General features: G+C 47.6%; 2 protein-coding genes; one reads left to right on the top strand and one right to left on the bottom strand.

Annotated features, from left to right (window-relative positions):
- Positions 1–8,087: 8,087 nt before the first annotated feature.
- Positions 8,088–8,696, top strand: GSTUM_00010215001 (uncharacterized protein; the record flags this gene model as incomplete). The annotated part of the gene is made up of 1 exon (XM_002841135.1): positions 8,088–8,696. One exon carries the CDS (start codon positions 8,088–8,090, stop codon positions 8,694–8,696), a length of 609 nt encoding a protein of 202 aa, XP_002841181.1.
- A 33-nt stretch (positions 8,697–8,729) lies between these two features.
- Positions 8,730–11,144, bottom strand: GSTUM_00010216001 (uncharacterized protein). XM_002841136.2 has 4 exons: positions 10,531–11,144; positions 9,833–10,472; positions 9,644–9,769; positions 8,730–9,592 (listed from the first exon to the last, which is right to left on the bottom strand). Exons 1-4 carry the CDS (start codon positions 10,969–10,971, stop codon positions 9,201–9,203), a joined length of 1,599 nt encoding a protein of 532 aa, XP_002841182.1. The 5' UTR covers positions 10,972–11,144; the 3' UTR covers positions 8,730–9,200.
- Between the last annotated feature and the right edge of the window lie 7,442 nt (positions 11,145–18,586).

The raw sequence follows: 18,586 nt of genomic DNA on the forward strand, positions 1-18,586 counted from the left end.
CGCACAGGTGGCCATTAACCATCCGGGTCATCGAGGAGCTTTGCAGTACTCAGCAGCTTCACCCAACAGCCCTATCAGGCTGGAAACACTTAATTAGATATCGCCCAAGCTGACGCATGCCCGACCGGTGCTCACAGGTGCCTCTCCCCCCCCAAACAGCCCCCCCCAAGCCCCACACACCAGGCACCACAGAGCCCATCCAGCCCCCTCAGCCCCTCAGACAGATCAACCATCTAACAGCCACAGAACAGCTATACCTAACCCCATCAGGCAGCCACTGGTCTTGGCCACTCTGACAGAGCCACAACCCTCGACTCCATATAGCTGAGGGGAGCCCACCAGCTAAAGCTGGGAGCCACAGAGGAGGCAGCACTAATACCCAAAGGCACCAGCACCAGCCACACCATCCAACCCAGCTGAACCAAAGTCCAACCAAGTCAGGAAAAGGTAAGCAGAGCCAGCCAAAGCCAGCCGCACAAGTCCGGCAATAGGCATGGAATGAACGATGGACAAGCGACATCCCCAACTGATAGGACAAGAAGGGGAAGGGCGAATGAACGGAAGTGGACAAACAGAAGGTAGGCCCCACTTGCAATAGGTAAAGCTGCCAACCACAGACCACAACCAAACCACCCAAACGCACAGACAATGCGAGTGTCTGGCAGCCAACCATCTCACACCACCCCAGGTAGCAAGGAAAAGCGACACCAGGGGATAAAGTTTTTCAGGGTCTAAGCCATCCCCACCGTAGTGAGGAGGAGATACCTGGCTGAACCACCGTATATGCCACAAGGACAAAACTTCCAAGGAAACGGTGATAAACAACATCGTAGGATTCTGACCATAGAAACATATAGGAATGAGGAGGGGGGGGCCGGCGAGGCCCTCTCTCCATTGGATTGATGTGGCTGGTACGACGTGTTGATACTTGGAAAGGTCATGAGTCTAACCCAAGGGCGTTTTGTATCACAAGAACTAAGGACTCTGTTAAAACCCAACAAAAGACATAAGCTGGCACAAAGAACAACACGGGTGATCCCTCCAAACGCAATGTTCAATTCCCCCAACCGAAGGCGAAACCTGCGAGTAGACGATAGACAGAAGCCGTAGACATTTTACCGAAAGGGGCTTGTATGCGACTGTGATGAAGTGCTCGAAGTGACAGCATCATGAGAAACCATCAAGCAACGAAACGAGAAGCAAACAAGTAGTCCGCCACGCAATACCTAACAGGCCTCAACACCAAAGACCCCAGGAACTACAGAGCGAACTCAGATATCTCCCCCAGAATCCAACGTATCAAGGCCCACCATGAGGGCAAATGAAACGCTCAAGGCGAAGCGATGGCAAGGACGAGGAAAAGTACTTAGAACAAAGCGTGAAGAACCTATCCTCATCAGCCGCATCGGCCTCCTTATATAGTATTCTTCCCACCCTTAGTCATATGATCCAAAGTGGTCACATGTACGAAACTAAATCATAACAAACTAGTCGTGTGACCAAAGTGGTCACATGCTCGAAACCCATGACCTCATAGCAAGGTCATGTGCAAAAACTCATAAACCAATCAAAACACAATAAACAAGTCATATGACTCGACTAAGTCATATGCGTGAAACCCATGACCTTATAACGAGGTCATGTGTGAAACCCATGACCTTATAACGAGGTCATGTGTGAAACATAAATCATATGCACAAAGCCTACCTGCAAGGCACACTCACAAGGCACACTCGCTAGGCATACTCGCAAGGCATACTCATCAGGTGCATGTCCAATAACTCATCTTTAAGCGATGTGCGCAAGCATCACAAATCCCACACATAACAAATCATATGACTCGAATGAGTCATATGTGTAAAATAATGACATACCTGTAACTCATAACCATGTGTCATGTGAAAATCTTTTCCTTGCCAAGCCACATTCATGACAACCCAAGGGAAAGCCGACTTACAGGAAGTGGTCTCTCTAGCCGAGGAGCTATGAATGGTCATAGAGAATCCAGGGAGTACCACACTAGCAGTCCAATCTGAAAACCTCTGTGGAAGCAGCCAGGATAATGTAGTTCCTGAGCGGTCAATCTCTGGCCGAACGCATCCAAGAATTTAAGTCCTCCTCAAACTCACCAGCTTCCTCCACAAGGGGCTTACCCATTGTAGACTCCGCAGTAGCCCGTTGGCGATAGCAAACAGGCAATGACAACGACTCTTCTGAGTCGGGGACAAGTGGTACAGGTGAGGTCTAGTCTTGCTTGACCCAGCACCTCTTGTTTCTCTTCCTCTTGCCACTCCAGGGTGCAGCTCTAGCAATAGGAGCAGATGGGCCACCATCATCACTGCCTACCACTACATGGAGGATGCTACCAGAGGTGTCACCCTGACCAGCCACGGGCTCAACCACAGAGGACTCCGGCAACTGCCCTCCCCGATGGGGATGATACCACAGCAGCTGGTGTCACTATATCAGGATCTACCCTACCCACAATAGGAGCAAGTGCTTCAACCAGACCCAACGAATCAGCAACTGGTCGATCCACACTACTACCTACAACCGAAGCTGCAGGTGAGGCAGGAATAACTGCCAGTGCAACATTCTCCTGAGGGAGCTCCTCTGCCAGACCCAGAGAACTCTCAGGGTCTTGTCCACTGTAACCAGTACGGGTACTCGGTTATTGGTTTTGTTTTATGTTTTGTTTTAAGTATCGCTTTGATACTTGGTTTGTTTTAAGTATCGTTTGATACTTGGTTTTGTTTTATGTTTTGTTTTAAGTATCGCTTTGATACTTGGTTTGTTTTAAGTATCGTTTGATACTTGATTTTGTTTTATGTTTTGTTTTAAGTATCGCTTTGATACTTGGTTTGTTTTAAGTATCGTTTGATACTTGGTTTTGTTTTATGTTTTGTTTCAAGTGTCACTTTGACACTTAAAGAGTTTTACCAAAGTGTATCAATTGATATCTTTGATTAGTTTCGTTCATGTTGAGACATGAACAGATTTGTGTATTTAAAGACCGCCTGTTTCTACGATAGAAAGGGCAGACTTCGACAGACAGTATTTCAATATACTTGGTTGAACGGTTACTTCTTTGTCCCCCAGTACACCCTCAAAGCCTCCTTTAGTTCTCAGCTCTCGCCTCCTCTCTGGTAGAGCAGGCCACCTGCCAACTATCGTATCTATTACCAATAACGTGATTAGCATCCTGCAAACACGTTACATCCACCCTCCCAAACCGAGATCACCCTAGTAACCAATGCAACCAAGAGAACAGGCGAAGAGGAGATAACCATAGGAGCTTTAGCCACCAACATCATGAGGTACCCACAATTAAGCATGTATTTCTATGTGAGGGCAGCCGACAAGGTAGATATCTCTTTCTCAGTGCGATGGCATCGTCGAGAAAGGAGTGAGACATGATGCCGAAAGCAAGAGACTTCGTCCTCTTGGGTGAAGTTCTTCTCAACAGGTCCAGACAGAACCAATGACGAACATAAAGTAGATGTGGGAGAGGAGATGGAGGCTCCCTTTGCCATTGCTACCGTAAGTAAGTGACTTTAGTGAACAACTGAAAGAATAAGTAAAAGGAAGAAAGATCTTCCAGCAAACATAGGGGGTGATATAACAACAATGCCCCTAAAAGATGATCAAAGTTACAAACTTGAAGCCTATCGTGAGATAGAAATCAAGGGCTCTGATTGGATCGATACCAAACATTCACGTTGTGACATGGGGTGAAAGAAGAAGGAAAAGTACTTAGAACAAAATGTAAAGAACATATCTTTCTAGGCTGTACTGGCCTCCTTATATAGTGTTCTTCCCACCCTAAGTCATGTGACCCAAAGTGGTCACATGCGTAAAACTAAATCATAACAAACTAGTCATATGGCTAAAGTGGTCATATGTGAAAAACTCATAAACTAATCATAACATAATAAACAAGTCATATGACATGAGGTGATCACATGCGCAAAGCCCATGACCTCATAATGAGGTCATATGTAAAACATAAATCATATACGCACGGCATACCCGCAAAGCACACTTGCAAGGCATACTCGCCAGGCACATGTCCCATGACTCATAATTGAGTCATGTGCAAAACATAACAAATTATAACAAGTCATATGACCTAAATCAGTCATATACACGAAACAATAACATGCCCATGACTTATAATCATGAGTCATGTGAAAACCTTTTCCATGCCAAGCCAAATTCATGACATGACCTCGAAGCAAGGTCATGTGCAAAAACTCATAAACCAATCATAATGCAATAAACAAGTCATATGTATTAGGAATACCAGGATCTGATACCTAGGAACCACACTAAGGAGAGTAATTCCACCTGGAATCAGAATCTCTGATCTCCAATAACCCCCTCTAGCCCTCTTACTGGGCTCGCACATCATCATACATATCAACCTCAGTTACGTAGCTCAATTGGAAGGTCATGTGACTCTTCACTGAAGGTCACATGTTCAACTCCAGCTGTCATCAAAGTTATTTCTAGTATTGAGTTATTTTCTTCTAATGCCACTTGCAACTTCAAGACTCTCTGTATGACAACCAAGAACCTCTGACTGTGAGATTATGATTCTATCCTGTAGAAGTGGTTTTCCTCTACATGAGAGAAGTTACTGGATAAGAATCTATAGGTTGGATCAGGAGATATTGCGCTTGAAAGTTGGTGACCTAAGATGGATACATACACAACTTCACAGAGTCACCCAGAGCCACGCTCCGTTACTCCTATTTTCCTTCCACATAGTTTGGCAACACCACGTCGACTATCGTGGGCCCCCCCTCTCCCTCCTGCCCCCTCGATGGTTCCTGCCTAGGGGCACAGTTAACTCTTCCATCCCCTCCTGCTTTGGCCTCACTTGTCTCTTGTCTGCTTGATGGGGGAGTTATCTGGGCTCGCCCAGTAGTCCTGTCTGGCTAATACAGGCTCACTTAGCTTTAGCACGGTCGGCTTCCTCTCTTCGTTTCCGGATGGCACTGGCAGTAGTGGACGTCCTTCTCCCCACTTCCACGATCCCCGATGGGGAACGCCTCGGCTAGTAACTTCGGGGTCTGTCTCGCGGTGAGATTTGACCATACCCTCCTAGTCGCCCGGTTCTAGTTTGGTTACCTTCCTCACTTCGCCCTTCCATCTCCCTGCCGCCAGTGGGATCCCTTCTACTAAGTGACGCTATCTCTCGGAGAACAAGGGACTACATGAGAGACACGGTAATACGGCAGGTTTGGTTTCGATTGGGTCAGCACTGGAGCCTTGGGCCCTTCCTCTCTTTTTTCTCTTTGGTCGCATCGGCTGGTACCCTACTACTGTCGGCTGGTACCCTACTACCTCTTCCTCTTTTGCTGCTTTGGGCAGCCCCTTCGGCCCTCCCGGACGGACGGCTTGGAGCTCTTGTTCTGCCACTACCTCCTGCTTACAGTGGGCACTCTTTCCTTTCGGTTTCTCCTACTTGCGACCATGGGCTATCTGCCCAAGACATACATTTATGTCACCTATACGGTACACCTATTCGTTATTTCGACTTCACGGGCGAGGCCTGGCCATTGGTTTGTCCCAAGCGAGGGGCACGGGTTGGGTTGGTATCTGGTTGATGTAGGCGAGGGACAGGCTTCGGCCTTTGGTTTGGGTACTCTGGTTTGGGTTTTTCTCTGTTCAGTGGGGGGTGTACTGTCGGGATGGGGGTTTTCCTTGCTTTGAAGGATGGGTTTCTGGGCTTTCTGTCTTTACCATTTGTAGATAGCCGTGTGGGAGACTTGCAGGGGAGCTTTTTAAACCGAGGACTGGTTGGGTGTTGGTGGCTCTAGGCAAGACCCCTCCACGTTCAAGTCGTGGGCTCTTAGGAATGGGCACCTGGCTGCTGGCGTGTGCCTTTTTGGGGTCATGGTTTTTCTTCTGGCTGCTTGAGAACAAGGCGGGGTGGAGGTGCGGGTCTGCATGGTGAGAGCTGATATGACTCCCGGCCTTATTTTCATTAATATAGATAAATAAATAAGATTATAAAAAATAAAATAAAAAAAAAAAGAGTTACCCAGAGCAACCAAAGGTTGCCAATCAAGCGATTATCTATCAACTCAGTGGAATAGTTTCTTGCGAATTAGTAGGAAGCCCTCTGAAAGATATCTATTAGTTAGATAAGAAGTTATGAAGGTTGAAAGTCAGCTGATCCAGGAAGGTTGTGAGTACGACTCCCTTTGTAGATACAACCCGCAGATGAAACTGATCCTTTCATTAATGATAGAGACAATTGGGGCCAACTCAGTTCGACTTGAAAACTAGGCCATAAGTCTAAAGACTCTGACAATTGGAGAATTAATATTGGGAATGGCATGATTTCCAGTTAACTCTGTTATTACCAATGAGGATGTGGTGATTTTCAGGGTCTCAAGGTGTTCACACCATGGAAGAATACCCAACATTGCAAGTTATAACTAGGAAGATACCTTATTGTATAATAAATAGATGTAGTCCACAAACACCCAGACGCAGAATATAAATATTGAAGTGCCTCCTAAGCTTTAGACATCATCGAGCAAGGGAGAAGAGACCTTAACAATATAATATGTTTTTTATGATTCTATCCTACTTTAACAATTTTACTTTGCTCTTAGTAGTCATAAACAAAACAAGTGAAGTTGAGCCTTTCTAGACAATCTCCGTCTACAGAAACAAATCTTGATTGGTCTAAACAACTCTAAAGTCTATCAGGTTGTCTCCACTTAACAATATGACCCAAATTTGTCACATGTGCGAAACCAATGACCTCGTAGCAAGGTCAAGTGTAAAACATAACTCCTATGCACAAGGCATACCCGCAAGGCATACCTGCAAGGCATACCCGCAAGGCATACCCGCAAGGCATACATACCCACAAGGCATACTCGCTAGGTGCACATCCCATGACTCATAATTGAGTTATGTACGAAATATAACAAATCATAACATAAACAGTCATTTGACCAAAGTGGTCATATGTGCAAACATAATAACATACTCATGACTCATAATCATGAGTCATGTGTAAACGTTTTCCTTGCTAAGCCATGTTCATGACAGTGCTGTTGATATTGTGGATTAATATCGTTCCTATTTTTTTACACAATGAACTTCATGGAGAAATTGGCTTTCTATTTTTTTCTGGCTCTTGGATATTACTATTGTCAACTCTTTCCTTATTTACAAAATGCGAGTAAGTTCTCATTCTACATGAGCGCAGGTGGAAGGAAGTACTACTAATAGTACCTCATCAGCTCAGCTGTTACATAAAGACTTTCGGCTTACCCTTACAGGCCAGCTCTTGCAACATTACGCAAAAAAGACAGCTGGAGGGGTGGCAAGAAGAGGACCGGCCTCACGCTGGTATGAAAGAAAGACTAACCAAATAACTTACAGTAAATTATATGGCGTTCAAGAACTTCCCCGAGCACAGCCAGGGCCTCATGGGTCACATACACTGTTGAAAAGTGACAAAAGGCGTGAATGTGCTCGGTGTCGATTTCAACTCCGCCAAGAAGGCAAGAAGGGAAAGCGCGTATCCTATTCTTCAATTTACTGTTCTTATTGTCTTTACTTTCTTTGCAAAAAATGTTTTATACAGTATCATCTGGAGTCGGCCATTGTTGTATGAGTTCAAATTTTATAGATGATCCTTTTCTTTCTTGGTTAGCTTCTCGTTTAGTCCTGTTACACAAAACATGCAACAAGTTTGAAAATCTCATCCGTCCAAGGGATAATGACATCCAAATTGTTTAGTCAAGTTATGCTAGTGGGCAGCTTTGTGAAAGAGTTGCAGTAATCATCGTTATTCCATAGAGCACACTGTAGTTATCGCGTGCCAACCAACTATGACGTCCAACCCAGAATAACAAACAAATACTCGCGCACTGCGCATCAAGAGAATATGAGCAACCATCTAGTCTACATTGAGTCTGGTAAGGCGCTAGGCTAGCTTTCCTCTCGCCAATCGTGAGGCTACATGCCACCGGAACCTTAACTTGAAATATGACGATATAAAAAAAATCACCACAACCACAACCACCGCTACCTCTCTCCCTCCGCCGAAACCCAAAATGGCGCTCCAAAACCTAAATCTAACGGTAATCGTCGCAACAACCCACTCCCTAGGGATCGGAAAATCCGGCACACTACCATGGCATCTCCCAACTGACCTCTCCTACTTCTCCCGCGTCACAAAGCGTCCCCCCCCATCCCAATCCCCATCCACATCCCCTCCGGTGTTAAACACCCTAATAATGGGCCGAAAAACATACTTCTCCATCCCTCCAAAATTCCGCCCGCTGCCATCACGCCGCAACATCGTCATCTCCCGTTCCTCGCGGCCGGATTCTTTCAATGACGCGAGTACCTGGGTCACCTCCTTCCCCGACGCGATTGCTGCTGCGGGCGGCGACGGCGGCAGGATATTCGTAATTGGCGGTGCGGAGATATACAAGCTTGCCATGGAGGACGAGAGGACCAGGAATGTGCTATTGACTCGTGTTGAGGGGGAGTTTGGCTGTGACCGATTCTTTCCGGTGGATGTCAGGGACGAGGGAAATACTGGGTGGGCGCAGAGGGGGCACGAGGAGCTTTGCGCATTCGTTGGGGAGGCGGTGCCCGCGGGGGCTAGGGAGGAGAATGGGGTGAGGTTTTGGTTTGAGCTGTATCAGAGGCCTTGATGGCCAGCTGCCGGGATGGGATGGGCTGGAATGTAGCGGTTTGTTTGTTTTTCTCATTATTACAGCTACAGCACTTTGTGCTCATTAAAGCGATATCCGAAAAGAGGAAGAAAGAAGATGGCGGAGACAAACAGCAAAAAGAAACAAACAGCTCCCCGGAATATACAAAAAGTCAACCCCTCCAAGAAGAACACTTTTTGAGGCTCCCTATTCCATCCATCCACCCCACTCCAGGCATGCCAGATATATGCCAATTTTTGCGGGCCTGCCTAACTTGTGAACACGCAAAGCAAACCATGACCGCCCCAAAACACCGAATAAAAATCGAATACCCAGCCTACCCACACAGACCAACCTGCGGTTTGTTTGGTTCCGTACACCACCCGAATACATGTCACAAACCGTGACCACGAAAACACTAAAGAAAACCACCAACCCACTCCCGATTCATTTGAATCAAAAAAAAAAATCCCAAGAGCCCAGAACAGAACACAAGGAAAGATTTCACTTCTTCGCCTTCTTCAAATCACCGTGTCGCTGTACTGGAGACCTATCATCGAGAATGAACTGTCCGAAATGCTTCAACAGGTTCATGCTCTCCTCGCCAGCGGGGAGGATATGGTCCCTGGGAAGCAAAAAGCCGTAGCTACCTGTATCCCTCAGTTTAATCTGGTACGAGTAGGGAATACGATCCTCGGCGTAGAAAAAGTCCATCATGCTCCCGCCGCCCGTTGTGCCCTGGTACTTGGCAAACCCTGTGCCCTCGCAAGCTGACGTCACTTCATAATGCTCACCAGAAACCAATCGAATGGCTTTAGCCAGGCCGAATCCTAGCTCTTCGAGGTTCTCGAGGTCTGGGGGCATGCTATCGCAGGAGTATGAGTATGGGTAGAGAACTGGCGAAATGTTAGCATGCATCCTGAGCTAAACCCGCGATGTCGTCATACTTTGTTGTGAGTAGGAATGGAAGTCAAGTAGTCCCACTATCTCGGCCCCCTCCCTGGTGATATTGTATGTCCAATCTGAAAACGCCTTTGCTTCTGTTGCCTCGAAGGGGGAAGCTCCCGGGAACACTATGCCCTCGTTAGAACAAATCCCCGATTAGGGTTACACAATTTCTGCAGGGTCAGACATACTGTCGCTGCAAGGGTTCGACTGCGATTGAGACGACCCATCGAAATGAAAGTTGTACGCTCTGTCCAGGTCAATTCCTTTGCAGAAAGCCAAGGTGGTTGGCTGCCTATTCTTCCTCCAAAGCCTATCGCCCTCCCATGTATACACATATCCATCGATGTTCAGAGTCGGGATAAAGTACCAGTCAAATTCATCAACTAGGGTATCCGACAAGCGATCTTTATTCCTTCCGTATCCAGTGATAAGGGAGTATGCCAAATAGGATACCGTCGAAACACTAATCCATTCCCTCGCATGAACTGCTCCAGTCACAATGATGGTTTTCCTCTTCATTCCATCCGCCCGCGGATTTCCAACGCGAATGGCTTGGATATCGCGTCCCTCATAGCTCTTCCCAATACTTACAATTTCTACGAGACTAGGAAAGAGTGATCTGAGGAGATTCATCCACGCCTGAATTACATCATGCGGTTGGTAATCTTGGAAGAAGATGCTTTGGACTCCGTCCAGTGTTTGGCCATAGTAACGGCTAGCGGTCGAGGCTCCAGGATAAGTATCTCGAGCAGTCTGGCTCAAGTCGTGCATCAAACGGACATGTGAATGCTGTAATGAAGCGGGCAAGAGGTCTAGTAGAGGTGGGATCTAAGAATCGCGATTAGCAATTCGCTCCCTCGGCAATTGGCAGCAAGGCAAGACATACATCTGCCTCCGCTATCCTAATATCAGCGTGGGTCTTGGTTGTCGACCAAACGTCCAAAAGCAAGATGTTGGAAGCCTCGGCTAGAGCTTTCATCTCCTCGGGTGTCTTGAGGGTGAAGCGCAACACCACATCGCTAGCATACTGCGAGGCAAGCTTCGCGGTCTCGGACAAGTATCTCTGATTCTCCTTCCGCCTTCCGTGCCGGTTGGTGTCCCCGAATAACCGACCGATAATACTATCTCGAATTCGGCTGGACCATCGAGGCGGCTCGGGGGCCGAATCAGCTGGATTCGGGAACTCCTGAACAGTGTGAACACTCCTCGGTTCAACGGGGGCTCGGCGGCCCAGCGAGTCGGGTATTATGGCCGCGTTCGTCCCGCACTGGATCACTAGTCCCACGATGGCAACCGCGGGCGTGAGAAGGTGGATGCCGTAATGCATGGAAAAGGAGAAGACTGCGGATATGGAAGAGTTGTGAGATCCAAGGTTCAAGCGTTCCTTTCCTAAGGGTTGTGGGATGGAAACGATGAAATAAAACGGGCGATGAAAGATTGACAGTTCATCCAGGAGATGGATAGTTATCTTTTTTTTTTTTTCTCTTGGAGGGGGGGGGCAGTGAAGGGAGTGGGTGGTACAAGAAAAAAAAGAGTTCGTTCTATGGACGGGCAGAGGTTGCTGCGGACAAATGTGATAACAGGGATAAGGATAATTGGTTGCGCGTACTGTACGGGTACGAGTGCTGAGTACGAGTACAAGTACAGTAGCGACAAGGTACGGCAATGAGCGGACGAGAAGTGAATCATCATTTATGCATGATCTGCTTGTACTAGTACAATATGTTGCAATAGCAGAAATAATAACCAGCCTGTCCCGTCACTACATGTGCGACCGAAAGGAGTGAGTGTCCGACACAAGCGATTCTACGATACACCAAAAATGGCCAATTTCGCACACCTATTCCAGCACCAATACTTGAATTAAAAATAGTACGACTTCATAGAGTTCTCAGAAAAGGTGCAGATTACTTGACTTCTATTGTAACATCAGATGGATTTAAATTCTCTGAAGAGCAGTAGCAAGAGGGAGCAAAACATTCCTCAAAATGGGCCAAGGCCATGATTTTTGGTGGGAAAACTGTGTCTTGGCGGAGTTTCAAAGGTTCAACTGCACACCACTCTTGAAGGGTCAGGAATTGAGTAGACATTTGCATACGAAAAATGATGTCCATAATGTTTCCAGTGGTTATATGGATAGTTTGCATTTCTGTGAGTTCCCCCCAGTGTGATATCTTGATGTGAAATCCACTGTTTTTGCGGTAAAATCGCACGTGTCCACTGACCTTACTTCAGACATAAAAGATTTTAAATGAAGAAAATGCAACTGATCAAGCCAATCCATCCATCCGTCAATCCAATCACCGTTCCGCATTAACCCGCTACTCGTAGAAGTTTCCCAGGCGGCTTGCCAGCCCTTCTCGGTCGCGTGCCCCACAATTTCCCCAGAATCATGACCAACTCGACCGCCGCCAAACTGCACACTTGCAGCTGGCAGACAGCGACAGCTTAGCAACCCCCAAGAACCCGGACCAGTGCTGTTGAAGCTATGGTACAATACAGTAGTACTGTACGAGTACAGTACTCGAGTACTGGTACGTACCGGTGTCCTGGGTCCTGCAGTCGGTCGGATACCGCACCGGTAAATTTAATTCCTATCCCTCTGTGATACGATATTCCCTTCGCCCCTCTCCGAATTCCACCACCCTTTAGCGCCTACCCCGTCCTCTGATCTTCAAAAAAATCTAGCCTCATATGGGTAATGGTTTTCGCCACTTGATGGCGACCTGGCCAATGGGATTTATGAACCTCAGGAGATAATCGGCCTTTTCCCTCATTTGGCGATGGCTATGATACCGTTATCGCAGCTCGAGCCTGAGCTCCCGAATATCTCGAGTACGGTACTCGAGTAGGTAGTCTACAGACGAATGGATGGACAAATACGGCGCCAGACGAACTGATCGGTTCGAGGAAGATGTGGTCTATATACTCGTACAATACCTACTCGAGCACTTGAACAATCCTATCTATCCCCCGTCAACCTACCAGTACCGTAGCCAACCCGGCGGCCGGTACTCGTACAGTATCTACGAGTACTGTACTTGTAGCCCAAGGGATGATTTGGATACCGAGTAAATAACATAACTACGCTACACCTCCCACAACGAAAAGACCCCGGCCATGTTCGTGCTGTTGGGCAAGCAAGTGTCCATGCTGTTGCGGTCAAAGTGCGCGGACCAGTTCTACCGTGCTCTTGATACCGGTATGCGGGCAGTGGGCACTCGACTACTGATATTGATCATGTGCAGTACGAGAGTAGACTATTCAGAGGACAACTGTCTTCCCAGAGCTCTTATCAAAGACAACGCCTCTCCCACACTCTCTCTCCCAAATTCACATGTTCCCGAGTATCATACTCAATCCCTCGCCTCCATCCCAATCATACTCGAGTACTCAAGTACAGTAATAGCACCAAGCCTTGGCATCACACATTCCCTCACACCCCTTCACAAAAGTTCTCCCCACCATCTCATAAATCATCCGACAGAACATAAATTACCGTAAATTTATCGTACAAGTACAGTACTCGTATGATACGAGTAACCAAGCTCACCACTTCGCCAAGCACATAAAAAGGAACACCCATCAATCCGCAGTATGATATATTCCCTACCAAACTTCCCTGTTGCCGATAGATAAATTTTGAGCGTCACGCAAATCTGTCAAGTTTACCATAGGCAATAACGACGTTCATCAACCCGACAATCCGCTCAAGTCCTTCGGGTTTGGTAGGCGTCCTCATTGAAAATTGCTGTTTTAAACCACATGACGGCTATATCTATCCGCCGCACTCGTGCTCAAAGTATCGTGGAGTGCTCGAGTATAAGTACTCGTACTGCACCTTATCACATTTATCCCCAGAGTTGCGTTACTTATGCTAGCACTGCACTGCTGCCCGCTTAGATTACCTTATCTAAAACAGGAGGAAAAAGCTCCAGGGCCCGCCCCACAAAACATGATAGGCTTCTCAGGGCGGGTTTAATGCTGTGCATCGCAGGCGCATGCCACATACAGTACTCGTACAGCACTATAGCCCTCTTTTCTCACGTTCCACTGCTTCACAGCTTGTAGAAGCTAGTGATGGATGGGTTGAATAGTTGGGTCTTTGGATGGATGGATGGGGTGCTCAGAGATACAAAGGTTGTACTCGAGTATTATTATATATCGGCAGCCTCATGTTATTTTTTTTTTTTATTATTGTTGAGCATATCTAGAGCAATAAATCAGGGCCACCGTAGACCAATTTCAAATTGTACCGATGGCCAACCTATCTCCTGCCGGGTGGTCGGGGGGAAACAAAGGGTTTATAAAACAGGATAATGATGGATAAGTTTTGTTTGCTTCTTTCGATGGGCCGAGATAGATAGTGGTCCCGGTAGTTTTAATATCTCCAGTTCTCCAACCGTGTGGGAGAAGGCTGCGTCGACGGGTTCCCCAGTAAACACTCCCCACAGCATGATATGCGCTCGCGATTCCGAAGCCTCTTTTAAAAAGGACTGCTTGTTGGTATTGCATAAGTTGCCAAAATTTGAGCTTTTCCCTTGGATCTTGGTGGAATGCAGCAGCTCACTCTTGAAGAAGAAAGGGGGGGGGGCTTCGACACCACGAGCACCGGCACATTGCATTCGCCTCACTACACCAGCGCAAGAGAAACAAGCCTGCGTAGAAGGCCGAAAACAAACGCTCCCCGCCGCCACCCGTCAAAGTCCCGAATACCGTGTACCATACGAGTACTGTACATCATCGGACGCAGTAAGCTAAGCTAAGCTAAGCTGCACTCCACTGGCCGGGAGCTTACCCCCCTATTTGAGGATCAGGCGTTTCATACATAGATGAAGCCAACATCCAACATCTCACCCCAAACAAAACATCTAAATCGACCCCCCCCCTCCACATATCATGACTTTCCAACACACCGCCAGATCACACTTCATCACATGTAGCCCCCCGAATAAAACTATCATACCCAATCGTGCCAATCCCCGCGCAGTTCAAGCGCCACAAGTACCGGTAGAACGTACGTCTGAGCGTGGAACATCTGTCTTGTCCTCGTGTGACTCGACCTTTTGTGTGTACTGTACGTAAGACCGACGGTCCACTACCACCCCTTCACCATACCCGCGCCAAACGACTCGACCCGGTTTCCACCAAGTGTGTATCAGCGCATCTTTTCCACAAGCAATAAATCAATTTCCACACCCACATCATCGTTGACGATTGTCGCTCTAAGGAAAAGAAATCACGGCGTCGAGTGATTGTCTGTGATGGGGGTGATCATCGGGGGTAAGGTGTGTGGATATCATATCATAGAAGAGTTCTGTTGGGGTCTCTGAGGTTAAGGTTTATTATGTGTGGTTGGGGGACGCATTTTGTGGGCCATCGTATTCGCGAATCGGTGAGAAATGTCCCCAGAGACGAGATCCAATGTCTCGGGCATTCGTCCAATGATGTGGCTGCATAGGCTGACGGAGTCTCTACCCCGGCCTCAAGCTAATCTTAGAAACATTTTTGAGGAAGAGAGACATGTGGAGATCTAATTTAGTAATCCCCACGCAGCAGCATTGGTAGAGCAAGAATTGTGGAGTTTCTTTTATCACCTGGGTAGCATACCGGTATTCGTTGGCCGACCAATATTGAGAGCCTCCCCCAAGAAATGCGTACCTGCCCAATGCTGCGAATATTGAATCGACCGTGGCTACATATTCGGATAGCACCGGTAACGATCAGTGCACTCGACGCGGATGCGAATCGACCCCAACACCAACGAGATTCGAGAACGAGGTGTGCCCTCCGCTCCCTCCGCGCCTGGTGCAGGCTCGGTCCGTATTTTTTATTTTTTTATTTTCTATCCCCCATTTTTTGAAAACAGCTCGGCCGGGCCAAGTTTGCTAAGGACAGCTACTGTGTACATGTAGTCTGCCCAAGCGGGATGGAGTGATGGAATCAATACCAGTACGAGTACCTCTTCCAGGAAGAGTGTTGTTGCCAAGACTCGCAGACCCGGGTTTGGCTTTCAGGGGCTTAGCGTGCAGGTTTCTGGGTACTTTTGGAAATCGCACTTGTAGAGCGGTACAGTACTGTACTCGAGCACACCAACGAGCCAGCTCTTTTGAAATCTCCGGGAATCCGTCGCTGAGTGGTACCGCTTCCAGGAACCCTGTTGAATGAGGGATGGCTTTTCACTGGATTGGGGCACACACTCTGCAGTGCTCGAGTACAGAGCCCCGCCTCGTTGCTAAAGATCAGGCAGAGGGGAATCTTTAGTTTCTCCCTTCAGATGACCCAATCATGTGGTATCACTCGAGTAATTGATTCACGATAAGCGGGCTGTGGGATGTCTCGGTTCGGAAAAACCTGCACCTCCGAGACATTCCCAACCCGGTGCCGGAAAGAGTGGTTCCATGAGGGGTTGTGGTTCTCGAGCGGAAAGTTCGGGGGGGGGTGATTATGGGGTCCACCGATCATATCAAATACGAATGCCAACAGAATGCGACAGTCACCGTCGAAAATCCAACCTTCGGACTGAGCGGCAAAGGATCTCGTTCGAAGGGAGAAAGTTCGTCCTTCCAGAAAATTGTTGAGAATGTAGGTACGGGGTCCGACCTAGGTGGAGGTTATCGGTAGTGTTCCCAGTGGTTGCCGCTTGCATTGGGGGCCCATGAAGCCCGACAAATGGCATCCTTAAACCGGGCCCCTTCAAGGGGTTGTACAGTGGTCAATTCTTTGGTCCCTTGAGGTCACTCTAGTAAAAACTATACCCAAGGGGCACGGTCCCAGAACCACACCGCCATGGGGCATAAAGTTTGGTTAGAATTGGGATTATGGGTACTCAATTCAAAAGTCCGATTTCATGGTTTTTGTGCACGGTACTCGTACAATACCGGCACGAAAAATCGACTGCCGATACCGTATGTGGGATCAAGGAACCAGGCCGCCAGGACTTTTCACTAACTTAAGTTAACCCCACTTAAGTCTCTCTACGCATACCCTCTGCGATGTTATGTTCAATTTCCGAAACGATTTATTTCGCATAAATTTGACAAGCATCCCCCTCGTAAGGTATCACCTTGGTGGAGCGCGGCACAGTGCCTCGCGTTCATTTTGTGAGTTATCCTTTTTTTAAGAGTTCTTATCGAGCACGGTCGCTAACACACGTGGCATATACTATCATGCTTGTACTGTACCCGAGTAGGGCGCTCGGGTAACATTTGCACAACCTTGAGTCATGTATTTTTCGTAGACTGACAATGGTGAGGAGAAAAGAGAGAGAAATAAATAAAAAAGACTCGACATGATTCTCGCCCTCCATTGGTTTCTAGACCCGGAGAAGGCGAGACCAATCAAAAAAGATATCTTGGCCGAGAATTATTTTAGGATGGTATCGCAGGCCTCCGGACGATCGTGCTCGTGACTGGTCGTTCTGTGCAGCGCTCGTGCGTGCTGTGCGAGTGCGGCACCACCGGTACCGGTAGTACGGTGGCCTGTGGCTCTCTGGAGCGCAGACCGCATGCCCTCCAGAAGCCCGCACTAGGGATATTGCCAGGAATCTAGTTTGGTACGAGTACTCCTAGAGAGATAAGGACAAGACTTTCGTGCCTCGAATCTGGCATTGAAAAAGGTGGAGGAGAAACCGAAGAGGGGAGGGGGAAATGGGAGCGAATGGCTGAGACCCCCCCCCCGGTTAGGGTGTGATCGAGAGCGCATAAGTTTGGTTCTTGGTGGGCCCGAAACATCGGGTCTAGAGGTGTTACAGTAGAGAGCGCCTTTAGCTTAGCATGAGCATGGGAACGGAGAGGCATTGGGCCAGAAGGAGTAGAGCCTCCTTGCTGGAACTGGAAGTATAATACCGATCGAGATAATAAGCTGGCAAGCTGAAGAAATCCTATCCTATCTATCAGTCAATATCGTGCTCTCTCTGAAGAATACCGTGCTCGAGTGCTGTCAATGTTTTTACGTCCAAGAGATCTGGAGGAAAATAGGGTATCATAACGAGATCTGGAAACTATGATACTCTTCCTTAGCTGGAAACAAGGTACTGTACTAGGGGTTTCAAGCTGAGACTTTCTCCACAGGACTCGAGCGTGGTACCAAGCGGCTTCTCGCACAGGATATGCAGGTTCAGCGGTCGAATGGCGAGCACAATTTCGGCGACGGACTGAGGGACACCAGCGAAACGCGGCCTTCATCCTCAGTCAAGAAAACTACACTTCAACTTCTAAGCGGGAAAACACAACCATGAGGGATTTTAAAAATCTACAGTAAATTTCTTTAAACACAAACCAGGTTGAGCCTATTTTTTTTTTTTTTTTTTGGAGGGGGGGGGGGATGGGGAACATTTAGTAGAGAAAATATATGATATGTGAAAACCAATTTCTTGGGGTGCCAAACAAGGTGTTCGAGTGATAGTAATGGTCCGAAGGAGTCTTGGTAGTCTAATAGGATCCCTACCGTACTTGGGCATTTCTTCAGAGAGGAGATTTACTAGCAAATTTTGAGCGACACAGGCTACCTACTCGAGTGGATAATTAATTACTTTTTAGCATCAGAGAAAATTCTAAAATTCAGTATCGGCAGTGTCTCCGGTTTACACCTTTTTCTTGTGGGGTTTAGGTGAGTGGTTCCGGAGGTATGGTTGCCTCTATCATTTATTACTGTATTGGGGCGCAACTTCAGGGCTGAAAGCGGGATGGTATTCCTTGAAAGATCTGAGAGTCGTTGGCACCGAGAAGGTTGTCCCTTTTTTTTTTTTTTGCCCGTCCTTTGGGCCCTCTATTCCTCAGCCCCCGTGGCTTGGGAAGCTTGCATAAGAGAAGGAGAGTGAGAAGGGACAGAGGGTGTAAACTCTACTCGAGTATCGTACTGGAAAACTATTTACGGGGGGAAATTGCTGTGGGTTACAAGAAGGCTTTGTACGTTAATAGTAGTCATTCTACTGGCAAGCA

This window comes from Tuber melanosporum, assembly GCF_000151645.1.
Source record: "Tuber melanosporum whole genome shotgun sequence assembly, scaffold_68, strain Mel28".
Classification (NCBI taxonomy): Eukaryota; Fungi; Ascomycota; class Pezizomycetes; order Pezizales; family Tuberaceae; genus Tuber; species Tuber melanosporum.